General features: G+C 37.3%; 1 protein-coding gene across 2 annotated transcripts in view; it reads right to left on the minus strand.

The window, feature by feature from the left end:
- Window positions 1–12,267, minus strand: part of LOC107704104 (trafficking kinesin-binding protein 1-like) — a 47,694-nt gene that overhangs the window by 33,267 nt on the left and 2,160 nt on the right. The window contains exon 2 of one of the 2 annotated variants that reach the window (XM_016506956.1): window positions 8,444–8,638. In XM_016506956.1, the coding sequence (XP_016362442.1) occupies window positions 8,444–8,638 (195 nt within the window). Of the gene's footprint in view, window positions 1–4,199; window positions 4,530–8,443; window positions 8,639–12,267 lie in introns of those variants that run through there. The other variant, XM_016506959.1, reaches the window with a different exon arrangement.

Below are 12,267 nucleotides of genomic sequence, written 5' to 3' on the forward strand. Positions count from 1 at the left end.
TGCCTACAGAGCAAACAGGTCTGTGGATGATGCAGTCAATATGGGACTGCATTATGTTCTGCAACATCTAGACCAGTGTTTCCCAACCGGGGTGCCGCTATTCTGTCTGCAATAGCCCTACTGTGCTGTAACATGGTGTGGTATATATGGGCAACTCTGGTAACGCTGCTCTCTCATTCATTGATCTGCTAACCGTTATGCTCGCGTGTTCTGATAATAATAGCTTTCTAGGCAGCTAGTGAGGCTGGGAAAATTCACATCCAGCACCCGTAAAATCAGCACTGGAGCTCCCCAGGGCTGTGTTCTCTCCCCACTGCTCTTTTCCCTCTACACGAACGACTGCACTTCAAAGGACCCCTCTGTCAAGCTCCTAAAGTTTGCAGACGACACCACACTCATCGGCCTCATTTAGGATGCTGAGTCTGCTTACAGTATCTGGTGCAGTCTAAACAACCTGGAGCTCAACACGCTCAAAACAGTGGAGATGATCGTGGACTTCAGGAGAAACCCCCCAGCACTCCCCCCACTCACCATCATGAACAGCACTGTAACAACAGTGGAGTCATTCAGGTTCCTGGGCACCACTATCTCGCAGGACTTGAAGTGGGACACTCACATTGTTAAAAAGGCCCAGCAGAGGTTGTATTTCCTTCGCCAACTGAGGAAGTTCAACCTGCCACAGGAGCTGCTGAAACAGTTCTACTCCGCCAAGGGTGCCACAAGTTTGTTAACATTTCCAAAGGGTGCCGCGACTAAGAAAAGGTTGGGAAACACTGATCTAGACAGACCAGGGACTTATGTGACTGAGGATCCTGTTTGTGGACTTCAGCTCGGTTTTTAACACTATCATCCCAAACCTCCTCCTGCCCAAATTAACTCAGCTCTCCATGCCCACCTCCGTCTGTCAGTGGATCACCAGCTTCCTGACAGACAGGCAGCAGCTGTTCAGCTACCAAATCAGATGTCAAGAGACTACAACATACAGTCAGGATCTTTACTCATCCAGAGTGAGCAAAAGGGCTAAGAGAATCACTCTGGACCCCTCACATCCAGCACACTCCCTCTTTGAACTGTTGCCATCTGGTCGACGCTACAGAGCACTGAGCACCAGAACGACCAGACACAGGAATGGTTTCTTCCCTCAGACAATCCATCTTATGAACACTTGACAATAACTCTGGAACACACAACACTATTTATATACTTACACACTTATTTATCTAACACGCATACTTAGTTTACATTTCGAACTTGCACATAATATACCTGTACATACAAAACTGTCTATTGTAATATACCTGTACATACAATTGTCAATTTGTATATTGCTATTCCCTATTTACTTGTTCTATTTTTTTATTTTATTTTTTTATTTATTTTTTTATTTTTAATCTGTGTTTTTGTCCTGTCACTGTCATTCTGTTGAACTGTGGAAGCTTCTGTCATGAAAACAAATTCCTCGTATGTGTAAACATACCTGGCAATAAAGCTCATTCTGATTCTTTTGATTCTGATTGTAGTTCATTATAGTGTAATATGGTAATAGACTTTACCCTTTTAACTCAATAACTTGACAAATGGAGTGTGAAGACATGCAGTGTTTGATAACAACACTTCTAGACTTGTGCAACTCCACCTAGTCTAAGAACGTCACATGTATCACACATTAATAATGTCTGGGTTTGTTTTGTTATCACTCATTTCTCGTTACATTGACAGAATGCAAATTGCTTATAATTGCAATTGAGTCTGCAGCGCTCCTTCCTGTAAATGTGGTTTGTTGAGGGCCTTCATTCCTATGGAAACACAATAGCGTGACAGGAATTGGACGATGCCACAATGGCCGAGGCCGTGAAGGAGGCGGGTTTCTCTTTAGTGTGAACTTAACCATGGCTGAGCCTTTGTGCTTTAGCTCCATTGAAGAGGCAAAATGGAAAAGCAAGAAAAGACAGGCTGAAAATGGTGAAGAATAAGGTGAAGGGCTGAGAAAACTTTGAGAGGGGAGGAGAAAGTGAAAATGGGAGTGGGAAATGCAAAAGAGGTTGAATGGGAATAAAAAAAGAATGTGTGTGTGTGTGTGTGTGTTTGCGTGTGCTGAATTCTGCTCCCCCCACTTAAGTAATCAATATGCTGCGTGAGAGGAATAGAGACCCAAACCACAACACAGAATGTGGGTCAACAAAAAAAAAACTTCAGTCCTAAATAGTATATAGTTAACTGTACATTTTAAACACAAACATATAATATTATCACATACTCATCCACAAACAGAGCTTATATTCTGCACTAATGATCCGTAACTGATAGCTTGGTTTGGTTTTATTAATAATGGGATGTCTAAGTGTTATGATGAACTCTGTTACAAAATAACATCAGTCATTTGGGGTTAATGTAGTATAGACTGTTGAAACTCATTAATTCATATCAGGCCAGTAAGCCATTACACATACAATATTTACATGTCTCTGACTAGTCTTTCACACTATTGTCTCAGCCTGAGAGATTTCTGTATTGACTGCAAGATTGACAGCCAACAACAGTCGGTGTGTTTGAAAACATGTACGCATCCATCTAACACCTCTGCGTTGTTTATTACCGTCTTTAAACTTTACACTTTATTAAAATGATCCACTTCTGTGACTCACTGATGTTTTTTTTTTTAATTCGTTCCCCCAATTTTGGTAATGTGATAAAATTGAGACAGTTAGCTATTCATCATAGACCAAGCATGACTAAATAAACATTGCATATGCATAACTTGACACCTGAACTTGCATAATACGCTGCATGGCGACACAACATTGCAGTAAATGACTGGGATCAAAACAGTGCAGTTTTATGAAGGATTATGAAACCATCCCAGCAGGCATAGATCAGAGTGCAGTGCTGTGATATAACCTGCTGCTTGTGAAACAGCCGGGGTGCATGACTTCATAATGTCTACACACGAGTGCATCATCAATGGCTGATCTCAGAGGTAGCATTGAGACTAAATGTCAGTGTGTGCACAATCATTTTATTGATTTGCACAAATATATTAAAACGTTTTTGAAAGAACAACAGACAAATGAGATTTCATGGCTATGTATATTCAGATATAACTAACTGGGTTATGAATGTGATTTAAACCTGAATACACAGTCATAATTTTATGCCTCTCCGCTTTAAGACTATGAGACAAGTGAATGAAACTTATGGCTATTAGGCACTTCTGCTGAAATATAGGCATCACTTTGTAAAAAGCCTTATGGGTAACACTTTATTAAGTTCACGACAAATACAATGCAGTTCATAATACAATGCATTGGAATATTAAGAACTGTCATGACTTGGGGGTCCAGAAGTCTGAGACTACATTGCAAATCTTGGATTTAAAATGTAAATTAAACCTGATTAATAATAATAATAATAATAATACATTTTAAAATGAATTAAAATAAGAAATAAATAATTAATACATCATTAAATAAATGAAAACAAGAAATGCTGACATAAGACTATTACAAATTATTTTAAATTTTGAACAATATGTAATGAATAAAAAAAAAAAAGAGCATTTAAAATTTTTTTGGCCTGCCACAGGATGCTGTCTGGAAGATTCTTAAATCATTTTGGATAACATGATCATCAGGTTTTACACAAATTTGTAAATTTCTTGTCAGCTTGAGTGGTGCCGTCATTCAATTAAACTTTTCACTCAATTCGAGGGAAAAAAAATGTTAATTAAATAAATGCATAAATACATTTATTATTAATAATAAATTATTATTTATGATTAAAATGAATATAAAATAATACATAGATTTTTTTTAGACTTTGACCCCACTGTATATTTTTGGTATTATATTTATATTCACTATATGAACTTCTGATCTTTTATGCATTATATAAAGTTTGTGACTTATTAATGCAAGAAATTTTAAAAAGTTACCCTCCGAGGTGAAATGGTGCTGAATCTGATGCAACACAAGAGCTGAGAGGCCAGCTAAACCTATAGTCACTCTCCACGCTACCTCTGTCATTCACATGCCTCGGCCCAAATCTTATTTCAATGTTCTTTCACAGCCTCATCCATGGCAGTCCTTACTACTCACCAACTTTCTGAAAGTGTTTAATTCCCACGGGTAACTCTCCCCACCCCTCCGCCCCCTTATTCCCCCTTAGTGGCAGCCGACAGGATTTTTCCACCATGGTCTTACCGTCAGTGCACTCTTCATAATACCAGTCCAGCTCGTAGTAATCAGCCTCCACAAACCTCTGCATGCTCAGTTTTCTTCAGTCTTGAGCTGCAGCCTCTCCCGTCCGGCGTCTGAGGTCACACACACATACATGCACCAATGGCCACCCATTCTCCCAGCAGCCTGGAAGCCCGATCTACCGATCTGCCACTAACTAGTCACAAGACATTCTACACACACACACACAAGGTCAGAGAACAAGAGATGATGAAGGGAAAAATGCAGTGTCTCTAAATGCCAGCAGTGTTGCGCAAGGAAACTGTACCGCTATAGTCAAGGTTGTATCACACTCAGGAGGGCGGGGCCTACCAGCAAAGCCAGCCAATCAGAGCACACTTCATTAGAGCTGCTTTGTCACAGCCTGACCCTGTCTCCTCATCTCTCCCCATTTCCAAGGCGCCTCCCCCTAGAAAGGTTGCCATGACAACTGGCTCTGACTCCAGGCTGTATTAGTGACTGCATGTGCTCTGTTGCTTAACTTCCCTATGTATTTCTCCATCACTCTCCCATTGATCTGTCTGCCACGCATCTAGCAGCGGTAGCGATGCATGCGTGGAATCTTTCATTTTGGTGCTCAGGTTAAGTGTAAGTGCTTGTACAGTGATGGCAGGTGTTCTGCTTCTGTCTGCCTGCCAAAAGCAGCAGCAAAATCTCTGCAATTCACTGTGCCAAGAACTGCTACAAATAGGCTGGTGGGGAAAAAAAGGAGACACACTTAATCTGCAGTGGTCCTGGATTTTTCTTCTTTACTCTACATAAAGGCCTTTTCTTGATATTCATTGCGAACCGAAATACTTTATTTGAGAAAATTGCTTATTTGACTTTACTGCGCATGACAGTGTATTCTTGAATGGTGTGAATTATCCAATCACAAGCTTGCGTTTATCTATGATGTCATTTTCCTGTGCCGTGGACCTGCTATTGATGACTTTCCAGTTGCCAGCTCATCGGCTCACGGGTGAGAGGCACATACTGATGACATCATGCTGGTGGGGTAATGGATTTATGGAGTTGTGTGATATGAGGAGTGATCAGAGGAAACAAAGGGAACAATCATGCCTATAATTACCTAGTTACCTCTGACTTGATTAGTGCATTCCACACAATCATAAGAAAAATAAAATGCATAAAGGACTATTAAGATTTTTTTTACATTGCAAAATAATTTTCATGACAACTAAGTACATAGTGCTTTCTTTTGCAAAGAATAAACCCAATCAAAATTTCTTCTAGCAAAAATCATATTCAGTACCTTACAAATGACCTTTACAATTAAAAACTACTATTACTACTACTAGTACTTATATATTTTGCATTACAGTAATAACTCATATTTTCCATATTATTTAGGGCTAAAGATAATGGGGGTATGTGCCAAACAGTCATAATGTTACAACGTGACATGACCACAGCATAGTATGGCAAAAAAAAAAAACTCCAGAGTAAGCTAATATTAAGAAAGTTAATATCGAGTAACTTACATTTTAGATAGTATTGGCAGTTACTTTGACATTTTGCTTAAAAAACAAAACAAAACAAACAAAACAGTTTAAAACAAAAACACAACAGGATCAACTGCGGATTTCCAAGCAGCACACAGTAGTGGTATTCATTTCTAAATTAATCAGTGGTTTTAAACAAATCACTTGAGTGAGTAATTCAATGACTCACTCATAATCCAACAAAGCCTTCATCACTTATTGTCACTTACTGGTGTAATGATGCAACTTGAAGAAAGATCCATTAAAAAAATCCACATCACTAATACACAGACCGACAGCCTGTTTGGAATGCCAGAAACACAGAAAAGCAGACAAGCAAAACAATGAAAATTGCCAGTGCTGTTGTACTCTAAATCAACTCTCTTGGAACGCCACTCAAGGGAATATACTGCGAGAGATTTGGTTAAAATCATGTTAGCCACAGTCCCTCCCCAACCAAGAGCTGGGCCTTGAACTATTTTTAGCTAAAATATGAAATAGCTGCATGACAGCTCATACGATCCAGGGCATCAAAAAAGCAGCTCATAATGAATCAGTATCAACGACAGTCAAACACACTCTACTGTAAAACTCCTGTGATCTAGAATCTCTGATAACTATTGTAAGGGTGCTACCTTATCAGGATTTTTGAAGCCGATCACCGATCATCGATCACAGGAAGCGGTCCCTGCCAATATGATCACTGATACCGATATTTTTGAAGCCTTCTTTTTATCATGTAGAATTATTTATAGTGATGCTCCAATCAAGATTTTTATAGACATTCATTCAGGGCTTGAATTTCATTTTTGAAAATGGGGGGAATTCCCCTCACCCTCTTAGGTGACTCTTGTGGGGGGAATTTTTTTATTTTAATTTAAAACTTTTTTTTTGACAATTTTAAAAAATATATAATTATCTCACCTAAATGTTTGATCATGCAGTGCATTTTTGTTTTTACAATGGAGCAATTGCTGCACAATAGCTTACACACAGCACAAGCTTGATTTCGTAAGCTGTACACTCTATAAAAATAATGTGTTTGCTAATAAATAAATAAAAGGAAATAAATAAATAAATAAACACAACAGTTTGCATTATTTTTTTTGAGTTATGACAACCTCTAATGAATTTATGTCCAACCAACAAACTACATCAAGTTAGAAGAACTTAATCATTTGTAACATAAACATATTTTTAAGTTAATTACTGAAATTAAGTTGCTCCAACTAATGGATTTGTCAGTCTGGAACCAATTTATATAATCTTTTTTTCAGTTCAAATCCACAGCTATCATAGCACAAGCTAACGGTTATTTAGCATGTATAATGAACAAGAAAGATGTTACAGTGGTGTGAAAAAGTGTTGGCCCCCTTCCTGATTTTTTTCTTCATGTGTTCTACTCTTCAGCACAATGGTAACCATAAAAACGTCAACATAACAGAAACTTTTTTAAATGTCAAACATAACATCATTTCCCTTCACTAAAAAAAAAAACACATAAAATAACATTTAATTTCAACATTTACTCTCCTTATCCAGTCCTATGAAAGCATGCTGGGAACTAGAAATCTACTACCCAAATTCCAAAGTTAACAAGACAAGTTTTTTGAGTTACTGCAACTTCATTTTTAACAAAATTCAATTAACAGAAATTTGAGTTTAAATTACACACAATATTAAGATCAACATTATTATGTCAACTGAACTCAACAAAATAATGTTTGCAATTTAAAAGGTTTAATTCAATTATTAAATTAGAATTTTTAACTTGCAACCATGCATTTATTTAAGTTGTGGTAACAGGTCCCCTGAATCATTTTTTTTTAGAGTGTATGTAAGTGCAGACGCGATGTGGTGATCTGAAGCCATTTGCGCATTTTGAGAGAGAAAGAGACGCCTCGCAGAAAGTTTTCAAATTACTTTGTAAGTTATTTACTTTGTAAATTATTTATTGTACCCTAAAAGACAGCTATAAAAACAGCATTTATAATGTCTGAATAAAACAAGAAAGAATATTATAATCAATCATAAATAAATACAAGGGAACAGAATATTCTTTTTATCTCCACTCTATTTATAGCACTGGACATTTTGGAACACATTTGCATATCTATGTAAAATAATTTTCCAGGGAGGCCAAACCATGATCTCTACATTGTTGACTGCAGTCATTTTACGTTTTCAACACAGTGGTTAAGAGTCTGGCAGGATGTAAGGTCAACTGCAGATCTGTCTGTTAAATACTGAATAAAATGAAAGTTTTGCATGTGGTCAAATGGTGACGACCTCAGTGCTCAATCAAACTCAAGGACAGATCATGGCAAAAGGAACTGATCTAACAGACTTATCACCTGCTCCCATAAAACACTGGCGTCGTGAGTGACAGGAGACTCAGCCAATGACCAGCAGTGATGGACAGTTGCCTGGCAATACGACCTAGTGTTGTGGCTACTAAACACAGCTGCCACATATGAACAACTGTACATGTATTAATCAAATTCCATCTTAAGTATCATAAGTCTCACATGAACCTTTCATATATACACATGGAAAATAAGATCATAAAAATAATCTTCTGATTTAACTTGAGCATAAAACACACATATTTCCAAATAAACAAGTTACAACTTCATGAGTGTCAGGAAAGAGAGGCAGGAAATGCAATGAATGAAAGCGAGAAAAGTAGAGGAGCAGGATGAGAGCGAGTGATTCTGTGCTTACGGAAATATTTGAGGGTCTCCTCGATCTGTTCAGTGGTCAGGTCGAGGCTGACGTCGGGTGAGATGAGAGGCGTGTGGAGCCAGTCGTCGTGGTCATAGCCGTATATAGTGTCAGCTCTCAGCTTATAATGAGGCAACTGCTCCTCAAGCAAACTGATGATTTCCACCTCAGGAAGATCAGTGCTGTTACACACATCTGACAAGGAGAGAGAGAACGCAAAACGAATGGTGAGAAAAATCAGGCATTCGGCATACACAGACATTTAATCAATGACTCTGAGCAGAATAATCTTCATAAAATAAAGTACTAAAAAATAAGTAACCATAACAATAACAACTATAAATTTCACCATAACCGTGTTTTATAGAAGTTTACTGGATTAGCAGCAAAATTAAACACGCTTTTTAATTTTGTTATGTTTGATATTATAAAACAATAGATAAAATGTTCAAAATGAAGAAAAAACAAACAAACATTTGAACAATTTTAGTAGTTAAATGTGGTTGCTACTCTTATTTCAAGGTCTAATACAGAAAAAGTGTCTATTACAGCTTAAGGTTGTAATAACTGTATAATAACAGTGTAATAATATAATAACAATTTACCAGCATTACAAAGATGAAGTCAAAGACACATTTGAGACCAAAATAAGCACTTATACATAAAAATGCATCAAGTGTGAGTTTAGGCTGCCCTCTAGTGGTCTGACGAAGAACCACACAACTAAGTGGAACTTTTTCTGTCCAAAACCTTTTAAAACAGAGTTTATCAATAAACTCACAAATGAATGACAAATCCAGAACAATCAAATGTTTTTGGAATGACAAAACACATAGATGGTGGAACAATACTGAGGTTCAACGTTCAAGCTAATTATCAAGAAGCCACTGTCTTACCAGAATATGTTTATCTGCCCATCCTCCCCCTTCAGACAACATGCTGTTGTTCAACACAGCAGCCTTTCCTCTGTCAGACAAATAGCCCTTATTCCAAACCACCAATACCATTATAACAACTCTCTTCTGTATATGATTAAATAGCTTCCAAGCAGAATGGTAGGACTGAAATGTGTGGCAAATGAGAGACTCAACCACCATGTGTGATGGAAGCTGCATGCTTGTGTTTAACTAAGCACACGGGTTTAACCTCTAGAGTGGGACTGGCCTTGCAACAATGCAACCCCTCATTACAGCGGTAATGCCAAAGAGATGAACCACTGACGGTCATCAGAGAGAGAGAGAGAGAGAGAGAGAGAGAGAGTGTCTAGGTGAACTTTGAGTGCACTAATGCCATGTGTACAGTACTTGACCAAGAATAAAAGCAGTGTTCACCTTTATACAAGGTCACCAAGTTTGTGCTGCAGATACAATGCAACTCCACATTAAGTTTGCATGAATTTGAAGCTGCTGCTTGTAATTTCAATGTTAAAATATTAGTTTAAAGTAAAGAGACATATGTCATAATAGTTACATTCACAAAGCAGCAGGAAGTATAAAGTTGACAGTCCTATATTTGAGTGCTTAATACAGGTAAAGGCTGGAATACTCTACACAACTTTTAAAATCTAAGCAGATTTTAAAACACTAGGCCTCATACACTTGCCGACTTTATAAACAGTTACATAAGAAAAACTGGTCATTATACACTGAACAACTGAGGATCACACACTACAAGACTTTCAAGTCATTCTGAACACAACAAATTTTAGGAGATGGCTCAAAATATTAAACATGTTTAGATATCTGCCGACTGGATTGTCAAGGTACCAAAATCTCAGTATTCGGTACCAATACTAGTGAAATTCCACGGTTCTCGGTGACGACCGACTTGGTACCGAAATACCGGGTCTTTTGACAACACTAGTCTGAAGCTAACAAAAATCAAAGTCTGTGACTGTCATATACTATGAGAGTTTCTATGAAATCCGTCAATTCAAATTTGCAGACTCTGCAGGCTCTGACTTTCAGCAACTAGCAACATCTCCAGACTGTAAATTGGGGCAATAATCTGGGGAAAAGTCATGTAGTTTATTCCAGCTTTAGGTTCACACAGTTCAATTATTTACAAGAGTGACAATCACATTCTACAACCAAATTTACACCTGTAAATTTTCAGGATTACGCCTACTGTTCGAACGGTAAACCCCATGACAATTTTCAGTGTTATAGACACTGTCATCTTTGATGTTTACTTTCGTCACTGACACTATGGTTCAAGGTGATATCCACAGCTATTGCACAAATATATCCACAGCTATTGCGCAAATAGAAACTGGGACTGACTTTGGGTAACTCATAGTAGCAACTTGAATAATACATGTAACGTGTTGTGTGAATGAGACACACCTGTTATAAAACATGATGAAACATCAAATGCAAACATTTTCTGTGTGAATGCAGCCAACTGTTATTATTTTTAGCATTATTTTAGCAAAGCCTGCTTACATTTTCAACTGCCTTTGTTCCAGAACTGTTCCTATTCATTTTCTCTGTCGGGATTACAAAATACAAGCCATGAACCAAACCAACCAACATTAGTCTTTGATTTTAAGCAAGAATTTACATTAAAACAAGTAATAAAATAAGAAAACATTTTTAGCAACATAAGAAGCACTGCAATTTCACAACACAAAACACTGGTTATAAGTGTAAAACAACAACATACAAATAAGAAATACACAATCTATTTCACATTTATTGCTAAATATTCCAATAAACAAAAAATGTAAGTAAATTTTGTGCATAGCACAGGGAGACAAAATTCTGTTCAGTCATTTTTAATGCTTTATGGGACCAAACCATGGTACAGTAACAGAGACTTCTCTGATTTGTGGATCTCACTCAAGGATTGTGGGTAGTGTAGGTTTTCATCAGAAGTTTTTTAATTAAACATGATACTGCCACTGTATAAATCTCTGATCTAATGTTAAGTCTTTCTTAAAGTTTATCGCAAGAATAATTTAGAATATATGCAAGAATAATTTAGAAAACTAATATGATTTTACTTCCTAATCTTGTATGGCTCAGGCACTCTTCTCTACTCTACACTACTCTACGCGGGAAAGCATGAGGCCCCTGAAAGGAAAACTTACTCTGTAAGTTCACATCTTTACAAGTGAGGTGAAAACAGTATGTTTTTTTTTCTTTCTTCACACAGATTAAAAAAAAAATGTTCTTTTAGAATAGAGGTATGGGGTGAAGGTTTTGTTCAGTTAAAATCTGACTAAAAGCACTCTTTGTTTATCTTGAGCCAACTGGCAAAAAATCTCAGAGCAGGTCAAAACAAATCCTGCATAGGACTTGAAATGAGGGGTAGCACACAGGGTTTTCAAGTTTTATGGGGATTTTCCATAGACATAATTATGTTTATACCGTACAAACTGTATATTCTATCCCCCAACCCTAAACCTAAACCCTCAAAGAAAACTTATACACAGCCTATACTGGCTCCCTCTTTTGTGGTCAGGAAACAGCAATGTTGAAATACAGTGTCCATCTGCCCTGGAAAGCAACTGCATGTGTGAGTGATTATTTCAGGCTTGTATTTTACATCACTAGTGACAAAATCATGCTGCCCTTCCAGTCTCCAGCAGAAGATCTATTGCAGACACCTGACGAAATACACCGGTTTACAGAAAGTAACAGACCTGTGTATTCTGTACTATATTCTGTTTATGCACTCATTTTGAATTTCTGCAGTTTGAAGGAAACAATAATACCTAAACCAGGTACCTAGATGCATGTACAGTGGGGTCCAATGTTCAAATGATCAATTTTATTGGAATAAAATATACTATCAAAATAATTTCAGTAAGAAAGTAGAAT

The sequence above is a fragment of the Sinocyclocheilus anshuiensis genome, unplaced genomic scaffold, assembly GCF_001515605.1.
Source record: "Sinocyclocheilus anshuiensis isolate Anshui unplaced genomic scaffold, SAMN03320099.WGS_v1.1 scaffold1272, whole genome shotgun sequence".
In the NCBI taxonomy this organism is placed as follows: domain Eukaryota; kingdom Metazoa; phylum Chordata; class Actinopteri; order Cypriniformes; family Cyprinidae; genus Sinocyclocheilus; species Sinocyclocheilus anshuiensis.